The sequence below is a fragment of the Lotus japonicus genome, chromosome 2, assembly GCF_012489685.1.
Source record: "Lotus japonicus ecotype B-129 chromosome 2, LjGifu_v1.2".
In the NCBI taxonomy this organism is placed as follows: domain Eukaryota; kingdom Viridiplantae; phylum Streptophyta; class Magnoliopsida; order Fabales; family Fabaceae; genus Lotus; species Lotus japonicus.
The window spans coordinates 34,795,810-34,808,905 of NC_080042.1; the positions used below are offsets into that span (position 1 = coordinate 34,795,810).

Sequence of the window (13,096 nt, forward strand, 5' to 3'; positions counted from 1 at the left end):
ACAACTCGTCCTATAAAGAGAAATCAACAATAGCTATTAGCTACCCTAACCCAAAAAGAAAAAGAAAAAACTCAAGGAAGCAAAGTTTGGATCTACCAAATCATGAATAGACTTGTACCATTTTTTTTTTTCATAAATGATATCACTAAAACATCAATCTAGTTTGATTTTTGGGACACCTTTAAAACAAGTAACTTGTAGTTTGATGCTCCGAATAATTCAAGGTTTGATGCTGGTAAATTGTTTAACAGTAGCATAAACTTAGATTATTATATAGGATATGCATTAATGTATCTATGCCGTTAAATAAGACTAACATGGATGTACAATATGGGAAACAGAAGAACTTGATCTAGGAGACACACTACAATAAGCCTCAAAAGGCATTGATGGGATAATTACACGAACAAGGAAACACGAACAAAGAAAAGCTAAAAGTAAAGACATTACTACAATGGTGGCAGCACAATAAAAACAAAAGAAAACTGAAGTGTAAGTTCTGAGCTAGAAGACCCAGTTGTAGTTATTTTCTCCTAAAATGGCACCAGCTATGTAATAATACTATGCTATGTGTATGTAAACTGTAAAGCATGTCATGGTCCCCTAATGCTGTCATCATGGGATGAAGAGCTTCCCACTCCAAGAAAGTCTATGAAGGAAACAACACCCTTTTGCTTGAGATTAAGATTAAGAGGTTCAGTTTGTTCTTGCTCATGATGCTTACAAGAGTTGCAGCATGTGATGGAGTCCTCAGTTCTGTTGCCATAATTAGTGTATGAGAATTTTGGAAGAGGATCAACCTTACCAATACTAGGAAGGCTTGGTGCAGTGAAGCTTTTGTATGTGCCAAGAATCCAAGAACCTACAAATGCAGGACTAGCATTTGAAATTTTTTCCAAATCAAATGGTTTAACTTTCTCTCCAACACATGAAGAAACACTTGAGTCTTTGTGAGCCTTGCTTGATGTGATGGTTGAAGAACTACTTGTTAGAGTCAAAGGAGTTGTTGGTGCCTGTGAGTTATAAGGCACATAAAAAATTTCAGTGTTTTTGAAGTTCTGTGAGTTGAAATTGATTCTTGAAATGTGGCCAAATTTGTCACCAAACAGTGTCCTTCTCTCTTTCTTCCTTCTTCTGGCCATTAGTCCATGGAAATAATTCTTGACTGCATTGTCAGTTCTTCCAGGGAAGTATCTGGCTATGGAAGCCCATTGGTTTCCCTTAACCTTGTTAAGTGATAGCAGCTTTTCTTCCTCCTCATCAGTGAAGGGAAATTTAATTATGTTTGGGTTTAGTTGATTGTACCACCTCAATCTGCAGCTTTTCCCTATGTATACACAAAACATAATGAAGAATTTCACCCAAACAAAAACAAATTGACATAGAAAAGGAAAAGACAAAAAAATAATGATAAATAAATTACCTGATCTTCCTTCAAGATGTTCAGAAATAAAATTCCAGTTCTGTGCACCATGTTGATTCACAAGTTGCCTTAGTTTCTCATCTTCAAGGGGTCTCCAGTGATCTCTGTAGCAACTTTGTTTCCTCTCATTGTTACTGCTGCTGCTTCTGGACCTTACCATGTTATAGATGTTGAACAATATGTAGAGAGGGGTACAGTATAGATGAAAAGAACGTTCTTTGTTCTTATAGGGTTATATAGATAGATGAAAAGTCCCTCTATACTGTTTGGGTGTATAAATATAATTACTTGTGTATTGGGTAAAGTCTCACTTCAGCAAGCATGCTTAGTTTGTGATTGTTCAAGTTTGGAAGCATTTTTGTATCATGCAGTTTACTAAGGGTAAAGATTAGGAAGTTCATTAATGCATGTTTAGAGTGATCAGGTAGCTGCTGCATGCTGTCAGAAATAGCAATTGACCTGAGGTCACATTCATGCAATTGGGATTTTTGTAGTAGCCTTTACCAATTGTACAAGTGTAGTCATTATACAAATATGGGAAGAAACAAGTTTTCATTTTCCAAGACTTTCATCATTGTGTTGGACTCATGCTTTTTGGACCATCTAAAATGTGATCATAACAAGAAATCCTGAAATTAAACCAGCAAAGACAATTTTTTGAAAAAAATAGAAATACTTCAATTTTGTTCAGTATTTATGTATATTCATAATAATAAAAAGCCAATTTTATATAAAGTAAATAAAATCTAAATAAATCTATAAGCAGATGCAGTGCACAAAATGAAAATAGAAAAGTACCCAAATAAAATTAAAGGTCAACGGTCAACTACCTCTTAATAGATTTGCCTCCTTTCTAACCCTGTAATTATCTCTTCTGACGTGTTATCTTCTGTAATTTCCTTGGCGTTAGAGCTTTCTGTCCATTCGTTTCTCCCTCTCTTCTTACCCGAACAGCAAACAAGGACCATTTCAATCCTAACCTCAGGAATTTTTAGAAAAAATAGTTAACAAAAATAAAATAATAATAGTAGTTAATAACCATAGAAACTAAAATAGTGAACAGGAAATTAATTAGAAAATTAAAAAGAAAAACAAAAAACAAAGCGGATAATTCTCCAATGTTGTCTTGTCGTCATTTATCATTCTGAAAAGCTCGTTTTGCCTTTTTGTTTTCTCTGAGGGAAACCATAACCGTCTTCACAACAATCATAATGGAAAACGACAAGAACCTTTCTGAGAATTCTGACAGTTTCGCTCGCAAAGACGAGGACACTATCGCCGGTGATGCCCCGCCGGTCCCGGAACATGCAGATAATGTTGATGCCAAATCGGAAGGCGAAACTGAAAAACCTGCAGATGCAGATCATGTTCAGGGAGAGCCAGAAGAGGAAGCAACCGTTGAGGTTCCACCAGAAACTCCTCCTCCAAGCCTTGAGAAGGTTTCAGAAGACATTGATCTGTTTTTGGCCAACAATGATAACAAAAGTACAGAGATCCCTGATTTCGTTGACAGGTTCATGGATCTGGCTGAAGAGAAGGTCGCCAAGTTTGAATCAGGAGGTGAAGCCAAATTGGGCGAGAATGCGGAAGAAGATTCGGTTCTGTTTGAAGCTGTGAATCGCATTTCAAAGCTTATGAAATCGGTGAACGCAGAGTCTCAACAACCGGAGGAGAAAGAGGTAAAAGGGGAAAATGAAGAAACAGAAGAAGAATCAGAAAAGAAAGAGATTGATGAGAAAAAGTGTAGCAAAAAGGATTTATTGGTTAACCGCATCGGCGCGATTCATCAGCGGGTGATGTCCTATTTGGAGGAGGAGTTCCGGCTGATAATGGAAGAATGCAGAAAAGAAACCAAATCGGAACCCGGCAGTGGCAGCAACGATCCCAAAGGGAAGAATGTGGCTGAACCGTCGGATTCCGAAGCTGTTGAGACGGTTACGGATTTCCCGGGTTTCCCGGAGGAGGCCGTTACGAGTTTGAACAAGATAGCGCGGGAGATGATATCAGGCGGTTATGAAGCCGAATGCTGCCATGTGTACGCAATTTCGAGGAAGCTTGCGTTCGAGGAGAGCCTGAGAAAGTTCGGGTACGAGAAGATCAGTGCCGATGAGGTCCAGAAGATACAGTGGGAGACATTGGAGAGGGAGATCCCAACGTGGATCAACACATTCAAGGAATGCACCGCCGTGTGGTTCCCTGGCGAGAGGAAACTGGCGGAGTCCGTGTTTGCTGAGAACCCCGATGCGGCGGGGAGCCTCTACGGGAGCCTCTCCCGTAGCGTGGCGGTGCAGCTTCTCAACTTTGCAGAGAGCGTGGCGATGACGAAGCGCGCAGGTGAGAAGCTCTTCAAGCTTCTTGACATGTATGAGGCCCTCCGGGACGCGATTCCCAAACTGGAGAATCTCTTCCCGGAGGACATCATGGACGAGGTGAAGGCGGAGATGACGTTGGCGAAGTGCAGGCTCGGCGAGGCGGCGGTGTTGATATTTTGCGAGCTGGAGAATTCTATCAAGTCTGAAACTGGGAGAACCCCGGTTGCCGGCGGTGCTGTCCACCCTCTGACACGGTACATCATGAACTACCTCCGCTTGGCTTGTGAATACAAGGACACGCTGGAGGAGGTATTCAAGGAGCATTCGAAAATCGAGCGTGCCGACTCTACAAGCAGGCCTCACTACGACGAGGGTGATCACCAAAATGAGAACAATCAGAGGCATGGAGAGAAAGAAAAGGCGTCGCCGTTCGCGACGCAACTGATGAGGGTGATGGAGCTGCTGGATTCAAATCTTGAAGGGAAGGCCAAGCTGTACAAGGAGGTTGCACTAAGCTGCATCTTCATGATGAACAACGGGAGATACATTGTCCAGAAAATCAAAGGCTCCGCTGAGATCTACCAGGTGATGGGAGAGACATGGACTCGGAAGAGATCCTCAGAGCTGAGAACCTACCACAAGAACTACCAGATTGAGACATGGAGCAAGATTCTCGGGTGCTTGAGCCCCAAAGGATTGAATGATAACGGGAAGGTGCAGAAGCCAATGCTGAAGGAGAGGTTCAAGACTTTCAATACTTTGTTTGAGGATATTCACAAGACGCAAAGCACGTGGGTGGTGAGTGACGAGCAGCTTCAGTCGGAGCTGAGGGTTTCGATTTCATCGCTGGTGATTCCGGCGTACCGGTCTTTTCTGGGGCGATTCTCGCAGTATTTGGACCCGGGGAGGCAAACAGAGAAGTACATTAAGTACCAGGCTGAAGATATAGAGAATTACATTGATGAGTTGTTTGATGGGAACCCTCACCATCAGGGCAATTCAAGAAAGAAAGCATAGATATCGTAATGAATGTATGGCATTACGTTTAATCAATCATCTTCGAAGAGGATCAAACAGCTGAAACATTTGTGTGCTCTCTTTGCAATTTGTTATGAGTGACCGTAGGCCGTGTCGTGCACGTGCGTGTTGAAGCTTTCCTTTGTGATTCTGTTGTTACTGAAGACATGACCACCTAGTGAAGCTTTCCTATGGGTCATTCATTCAGATATATATATATATATATATATATATATATATATATATATTGTGGCCTTTCTTTGTATACAGGATTTCATTAGCGTTTAGCAAGGGCGAGTTTCTCTCTTGTATTCAAACTTTTTCATATCATTTTAAATAGGGGTTGTCTAAATGACCCATATTCAATTTTGGGTTATATCACCCATGACCTTGTTGTACCAGTTATAATCTGACACGTGTCATCTTATTATCCACATCACTTCTAATATTTTATTTTCGTAATATATATTTTATTATTTAATTTAATTGCACAATAATCCCTACCAATTTATTTAATAGCTTAGTAATCCTTCTATTTTAAATATATCCCCATTCCCTGTTCACGTTCTTCTCTGGTTCGTTCTTCCTTTCCTTTCGCCGGCGGCTATGCAAATAATCACGGCTAAAAACAAGTTTTCTTGTTGTGATTGATCAACGGTAAGTAAAGATAGAATCGTTCATATTTCAAAGCCTAATTACAAGGCCTTTCGTGTTTCCCAAAATTGGTGAAAAGAGCACATAATCACTCTTGCTGTTTATCTGGAGTCACATGGGTATATTTTGTCGGCCTTTTCTATTTTAAAAATGAACTTAATTTTCACCACCTCTGCTATATTTTAATTTTCATGCTGGTGTGTTTGCTTCCATTGAAAATTTTCTGCAATAAAAATGAACTTAATTTTCACAACCTAGCGTGGTGCGGTGGTGGATCTCCGGCAGTCTAGCCCGCTTCTCCAACCAGCATGCTGATTTCGTTTTCCTCTTCTCCTTATGTCCTTGTTGATTTGGTTCGTTTTTCTTGAATTCAGTTGTTTACCAGTTCAATTTTTCCATACTGTTTTTATTTCAGTGGTTGAATATTGTGTCCATGGAATTTTAAGACTTTAATCTGAGTCTAGTTTCTTTTCTGCAATTGTGGTGTTACATTTCTACATTTGTACAAACTGATTTTTATGATGCCCTTAAGCTGTTTGATGAAATGCTTCATTGAAGTGTCTTCGTTTAATTACTTTGTAGTCAGTTTGGTGTCAATCCGGGCACTGAGTTTCGATGAAGCTAACAAGTATGGTTGTTTTTTTTGTACAAACTAGTATGGATTCGAGCAGCACGGCCGATATGTGGGAATTCCGCGACAATGTGCTTGATTCTGAAGGCTTTAAAGTCAGAATGAAACACATGGAAAGCAAGTCTTCCTATATGTGCAAGGAATTGCTTGATCAAAGCCATGAAACTTTCAGGTCTTCTCACGACAAGAGGGAGAGTATGTCTGATAGATCTCGGTATGTACAGGATAGGGTGGATTATGGTGACCATCACCATCTTGCCAATGACTTGTCTGAAGGTGAGAATGAATTCAATTCGACTTCATCTGCAAAAGTCTCTGATGATGTGATGTTTGATAGGTCTCTTGCTGAAGCAACATACCTTCTAAAAGAAGCAAAAGAGTTTGTAAAGGGTAGATATGATGAAAAGCAAGCTGAAATCCTGTTATGCAGGTCTGCAAACTTACTATCCAAAGCTGTGGACTTGAAACCAATGAGTTTATTGGCAGTGGGACAGTTAGGGAACACTTATCTTCTACATGGAGAATTAAAGTTGAAGGTTAGCCGTGAACTTAGAACTCTTATTTCAGGAAGAATCCAATCATCATCTAGCAAACATAGTAGAATACTGAATGATCTGCCAAATAATATTACCCAGTGAAGAAGAAGTTACACAATTGCTTATTGATGTGTGTGAAGAGTGTGAAGAGCTACTAGTGGAGGCAGGTAGAAAGTGTAGGTTGGCATTGTCAATTGATGCAAATGATGTGAGAGCCCTCTATAACTGGAGCCTTGCTCTCTCTTTCCGTGGCCAATTGATAGCGGATATTGGGCCGGTATGCATTATTATCTTGACATCGTTAAATTTACCTGTTTCAGCTCTTTAATCGCTCAGTTGATTATATGTCAAAATGCTACTTCCTTTCATGTGTACTTAGCTGCAATGACCTGTGTACAATTTAATAAGCAGCTAAATTGATTCTAGAAATTGGTTACTTAGTTGTTTTATTTGATACTAAAGCTTCTGGAACTTTAGTGTTTGCTTGACACAGATTATTCTGCCAGTTAGCATGCTGCATGTTTATCACTTTATAAGGCAAAGAAAGCATCACAACTATTAAACTCAATCAATGGTTGTCATGCTTACTTTATACCCTAAAGTGACTCCACTCACTTAAAAGAACCAAATTCTTTATTTTTCGAATGTAAGCAATTCTAAATCTTTTTAAAACATCTTTAGATGCTGATTAATTACCAGTAAAAATTAATATTTGAGAACCAATTTCAAGTCATTTAATGTCATGAAAATCTATAGAGGATCTTATAATTTGGGCTTTACTTTCTGCGAAACATTGGATTTTCCTTGTATTTACCAAAACACAATATTGTTAATCAAAATTTTACACTTCCATCATAATAAGTATCAGCTATACCAAATCACCTTCCATGTGAATGAACCTTTGTATATACCTATATTCAAATCCTATTCTATGTCTGTTGTACTTATGTATTGAGTTTAAATGCTTCTGCATTTATTTTTCCTTAACAGAACAGTACCATGTTTTGTTATTCCTTTGTGCTTTCTTAGTCGGTTCTGTTTTTTTAATTCTAGGTACTGTTCTGTTACTTTTTATTTGTACTATCTACTCACTTGTAAGAGTTTGTTTCCAATATATATTTGCAGTGGGACTAGACTGGATTGCAGATCACTGTGGGGTTCCTGTTGTTGAAGAATGGAGAATGCAAATGTACAATGTCGTGTCTAAGAACAAGCTCGTGCAGTGGGACTACACTACAGTAGTATTGCAGTGGGACTACACTACAATAGCTAGATTGAAAACAAGTGTAGATTTTATTTGTGTGTCATAGCTTGTTTTGTGGCCTTTGTGCACAATGTACATCATCTTTCTATCAAGTCTCAAATTATATTCAATGAATAAAGCTTATGCACCTTTGATTAATATCTATTGTCGGAGCTTTTTTGATGTGCACCTTTTTTTTACAAATGGGAAACAAAATGAAATAGTTTCCGAAAATTAGAAAATAAAAGGTCATGAAGGGAGGTTCAGATTAAATAACCTTATGTCAAGACTGAAAATGTAGAAAGAAAAAAAAGGATGCAAGTCCTTGCATAGAAATATGAAAATGATAAAGAATTACTAAATGTATTTTGAAGCTGTGAAGCATGCAAAGGCAAATTGAAAAACATTTATCTTAACTGAAACTGCACATTAGTCATGCTTTGTTTTTTAATCTTAGCCACTTAGCAATTGGCATATATCTATTTTCACTGTCACAAACTCTGTCATCCCCACCATAACATGTGCTCTTTCAAATCCTATTAATTGCTTAATTGGAGCCCCAGTCACCAACTCTGAAGTTGCTGGCTGCCAGAAAACCAACACCACATGGGATCCATTAAATGGCCCATTGTTCTTCACACCAATGACAAGCAAACATGTCAAGTCCAAGCAACTTATGGTGGAAATATCAATTGCTTGACCATCAGATAGAGACTCAAAGATATTATTATGAGGTTGAGAAATGGATGTGTTCGGCTCAATCATTATGGTGGAGTGAGCAGATGCAATGTAGGTGGAAAATGTGGAGTTGCTTAATCCATGGCCAAATTCATAGAGGGAGTTTCCATTGTAAAACCTGTAGGTCCTTCCAGGGAAATTTCTACTGCTGTTGGCTCTCATGTTCATGTCTGTCATAGGCACTTGATCAGCATAAGATTGTGGATACCATGTAAAAGGGGACCTTCCACCTAGAAGTTGTTAACTGTTAGTGTCTAAAGATTGATTGATTTTAAAAAGTAACAAAGCATTATTTAATGAACCAACTATTCCAAAAGGGACAATAAGGATCGAAGTCTAGCCACTTTGTGTGTGCTTGGATCGATTTTGGATAAAATTAATTATAGTAAAAGTGAGTTGAAATTGGAGTGGTTTATGTTTGGATACAAAAAATTGGTTTTTTAGGGTAAGGTTGTGAAATTCTGTAGAAAAATTTCAAAATTGATTATGTTCAATGAAAAAAGTTTAATGATAAATGTAGCATTGAACACAAAGTACCTGGGTTGTAGTCTCCAAATATCACTTGGGCTATGGCATCCCCACCAGCTTCACCAGGATACCCTACCCACAGTATCCCCCCAATGTTGCTGATACTTTAAGTGAAAGAAATGTCAATTGGACCAGCAGCCATTATGACCACAATCACTTTCCCTTTGGTAGCACCAGCCACATCTTTCACAAGCTTCTCTTGAAATCCAGGTAATGTCAGATTCACTCTGTCCAGAGCCTCTGCTTCAATATACTGGTCTAATCCCACAACTACCACCACTGCATCAGCAAGTGCAGCTGCCTTGGTTGCTGCTGAAAATAGGCTCTGATCACCACATTTAACATTGCCACAACCAGGTGCATAGGTTACAGAAGAAATGTACTTCTGTAATCCTTGTAAAGGGCTAGTGTATCTGCAAGGTATACCAGCATAGTTGCTGATCATAACTGTGGTGGCATTTGCATTTGGTCCAATCACAGCCATTTTTTTTATGTTAGTCTTGGATAAGGGAAGAACTCCACTATTTTCCAACAAAACTATTCCTTGCTTTGCAGCTTCTAGGGCCAATTGCTGATTTTCTTTAGTATATACATCAGATGGTCCAAGATTTGCAAATGGAAGTGACTTGGGGTTGTCAAAGAAGCCTAATCTCATTAGGACTATGTAGTTGTACACCAAAGCCTGGTCTACTGTAGATACATCTACTTTTTTCAACTTCACTGCATTTGCAGTGTATTTTCTTAGATAGTCTCCACAGTTCATGTTTAAACCTGCACAATAATGTACCATTTAGTAATCCAAAAACTAGTCATCAGAAAATTGTAGAACTTTTTGCAGGTAGGGATTTAGTTCTGTTCTACCTGCTTTCAGTGCAAGAGCTACTGCATCTTCAGGAGTTGCAGTGTAATGAATTGACTCGTAATATACTTGCACTGAATCACAATCTGAAACAATATATCTGTGCACAAAGCAGGGAGTTTCACTTGGTTATCTCAAATTACAAAAGCAAAGAATGAAACTGTGTCATATATAATGTGTTTTTCATCATGGTGAGTAAAAGTAGAAATTGTTATATATTGTTTAATAGCATGTTTAGATCAGCTTCTCTTTTATGGAAAATGAGGAAAAGACAAAAGACCTTCAAGTTATGTTTGATCTTACCAGATGATAGAATGATAGATGAGTTTCATAATACAAATCACCTACACCTATTTATACAAATTGTCAATGTCAAGTCCTAGTATAGCACTGCTAGCATAATCCCAGCACAACAAGGTTATAATGAAAAACAGGCTCCAAGCAAATAAATAGTCCTGATATTTTAACAAGCAATGGGCAAATCATAATGCTTTTATGACAGCTTTGAGCATCCGATTTTGAAAGATAAATCCTAAGCACAGGCTCTGGCTACAAATATGTATGACCAACATTATCCACTAAGGACAAAAAGTTGATGGTTCTTGAGCCTTATATGTAAATATTAAACATCAAAGGCAGATCTCTAATAAAAAAATTGTAGCCTGAATCCTTATATATGCATTATTAATGCGATGATTCTACATACCTGCATGGTAAACTTCAGATAGTTGTTTATAGCATACAGAAATGCTGGAACAGCAAGAAGGACATTGTTGCGAGCTGCTTATGAGAGACAACATTACAATTAGAGCAAAATACTAAAAAAAATAATCATATTCATAGTTTCATACCTCTCATGAATCAGCCAAATTAACATAGCCAATGGGGAAAGCCTTTGACAGAGTACATTGCTATCATCAGAAGAAGTCTTTGGGACTTTTGTCAATTCAAGATCTTTAACACCAGTCTTACTACAAAGTAATTGAACAAAGACACTTCAATGAAGCATTTCATCGAACAGCTTAAGGGCATCATAAAAATCAGTTTGTACAAATGTAGAAGTACAACACACAATTGCAGAAAAGAAACTAGACTCAGATTAAAGGCTTCAAATTCCATGAACACAATCAAGAGCTGAAATAAAAACAGTATGGGAAATTTGAACTTGTAAACAACTGAATTCAAGAAAAACGAACCAAATCAACAAGGACATAAGGAGAAGAGGAAAACAAAATCAGCATGCTGGTTGGAGAAGCGGGCTAGGCTGCCGGAGATCCACCACCGCACCACGCTTGGTCATTGTTGCCGCCGGCGAAAGGAAAGGAAAAACGATTTCTTTCCTCTGAAACCAAAGAGAAGAACTTGAATGGGGAATGGGGATATATCTAAAATAAAAGGATTACTAAGCTATTAAATAAATTGGTAGGGATTATTATGCAATTAAATTAAATAATAAAATATATATTACGAAAATAAAATATTAGAAGTGATGTGGATAATAAAATGACATGTGTCATATTATAACTGATACAACAAGGTCATGGGTGATATAACCCAAAATTGAGCATGGGTCATTTAGACAACCCATTTTAAATAAATATTATTTTTTTTTCTTTTTACTTTAAATTCTTAGTTGAGTTTTGTATCATTTTTCCTTTCTGGATATTTTGCTAATCTCCTGCTTTTTTTTTTTGCGAAGCTTTAGCTCCTTGACATAGCAAGGGGAGACATTGGTATTGATTAAAACTTGTTGGGGGCAAACCTTATCATAAAAAAATTGAGTTCAAAATTGAGTTCAATTTTTATGCATTAACAGTGTAATTTTTTTTTTACACCGTCAATCAATCAAATTTTAAGGATGTGAAAAATTCTATTTTTTATTTAATTTCATTAATTAACATGACACATCCCTACAATCTGATTGGTTGACGATGTAAAAAAACTTTACACTATCAATGCATCATCCTTTTTCTCTAGAAATTTTCGGTAACTCTTTTATCAGGTAACTTCTAATTTTGGATGGAGCCATGCCTCTCTTTTAATAGAGAGATAACTAGTGTCATACATGCCTAGTAATTGACCATAAAAAATTCAAAATTTCATTTTTCAATCTCTACTTTTGATACTTTTTTAACTATGTAATTATTTCATATTGAAAAAGAAATAAAATATAATCTTTAATAAAATATAAGCTTTAAAGTTTAATTTTTTATTTTTGTTAAACCTGAACAACTACTAAACCTAAAATAATTTGCAACTCAAATCTTTTCGAGTCTCTTCTTCACTAGTCTATATTGCTCTGTCGTCACTTTTCCTTTGGTCGCTGTTTAAACGTGAAGCATCTCCCTCCAAGCCTATGGTCAAACCCGTCATGAGGCATTCGTGAACTCCTCCCCAATTCATGTTGGTTTTCGCAACACCTCCTCTGTGATCACCACGATTCAACCACGAAGCAACACCATAAGGCATTGCGAACTCCCCTTAGTCCATGTTCAAGCTTTCCGTTCTGCAATGCTTCATCTGTGAACACCACAATCCAACCCTGAAGCTAGGGGTGTTCGCGGTTCGATTTGGACCGGTTTTAGGTGAAACCAAAAACCGATCCAATCAAAATTTATTGGTTCGGTTTTGATCAAGTGTTAGCAAAAAAGTTTCCAAAACCGAACCGAACCAAACTGATGATGAACGGTTTGGATCGGTTCGGTTCATCGGTTTCACAACTCTTTTTTGTCAATTTCAATTACACAACTTTAAATATATAGCAATTACATATGACTCACAACTTAACAATGCATAAAAATGAGAAATTAATAACTCAATCATAGCTTAATCCATAATCAACAACTTAAGTACTTAACAATGCAAAAATGCTTAATGTAGTGTTTAGTATAAGTACCATTACAAATTAATAATAGAAAAAAAAACATAATAAGTCTAATAAACACAAAAGGTCTAACATAAATAATATTTCTTCAAAACATTTCTTAAATAAATACACACACATATATATATATATTAAAATATTTGATATATATATATATATATATATCTTCGGTTTGGTTCATCGGTTTATTGGTTTTAAATTTTTCAAATCATGAACCGAACCAATCTTCATTGGTTTTTATCGGTTTGGATCGATTTTGAACCGAATAACA

General features: G+C 37.3%; 2 protein-coding genes and 1 pseudogene across 4 annotated transcripts; 1 reads left to right on the forward strand and 2 right to left on the reverse strand.

Moving 5' to 3' along the window:
• Nucleotides 1–322: 322 nt before the first annotated feature.
• Nucleotides 323–2,037, reverse strand: LOC130735358 (transcription factor MYB52-like). Its single transcript, XM_057587392.1, has 2 exons — nucleotides 1,424–2,037; nucleotides 323–1,327 (listed from the first exon to the last, which is right to left on the reverse strand). Exons 1-2 carry the CDS (start codon nucleotides 1,581–1,583, stop codon nucleotides 594–596), a joined length of 894 nt encoding a protein of 297 aa, XP_057443375.1. The 5' UTR covers nucleotides 1,584–2,037; the 3' UTR covers nucleotides 323–593.
• A 506-nt stretch (nucleotides 2,038–2,543) lies between these two features.
• On the forward strand, nucleotides 2,544–7,975 carry LOC130737939 (exocyst complex component EXO70B1-like). 3 transcript variants are annotated; one of them, XM_057589814.1, is made up of 4 exons: nucleotides 2,544–5,409; nucleotides 6,063–6,573; nucleotides 6,673–6,850; nucleotides 7,699–7,975. In XM_057589814.1, the coding sequence occupies exon 1, from the start codon at nucleotides 2,635–2,637 to the stop codon at nucleotides 4,750–4,752; it is 2,118 nt and encodes a 705-aa protein (XP_057445797.1). In that variant the 5' UTR covers nucleotides 2,544–2,634; the 3' UTR covers nucleotides 4,753–5,409; nucleotides 6,063–6,573; nucleotides 6,673–6,850; nucleotides 7,699–7,975. The 3 variants fall into 3 exon arrangements, with proteins under 3 accessions (XP_057445797.1, XP_057445798.1, XP_057445796.1); XM_057589815.1 differs by having other exon boundaries at nucleotides 6,063–6,313; nucleotides 6,375–6,850; XM_057589813.1 differs by having other exon boundaries at nucleotides 6,063–6,850.
• Nucleotides 7,976–8,212: 237 nt separating this feature from the next.
• On the reverse strand, nucleotides 8,213–11,306 carry LOC130737940 (probable beta-D-xylosidase 5; annotated as a pseudogene).
• Nucleotides 11,307–13,096: the final 1,790 nt, after the last annotated feature.

Bases quoted from the DNA above. Each gene is read 5' to 3' on its own strand.
- LOC130735358 (XM_057587392.1), bottom strand. From the start codon at position 1,583: ATGGTAAGGTCCAGAAGCAGCAGCAGTAACAATGAGAGGAAACAAAGT. The intron at 1,328-1,423 runs GTAATTTATTTA...GTGTATACATAG, and splicing joins ACATCTTGAAGGAAGATCAG to GGAAAAGCTGCAGATTGAGG.
- LOC130737939 (XM_057589813.1), top strand. From the start codon at position 2,635: ATGGAAAACGACAAGAACCTTTCTGAGAATTCTGACAGTTTCGCTCGC.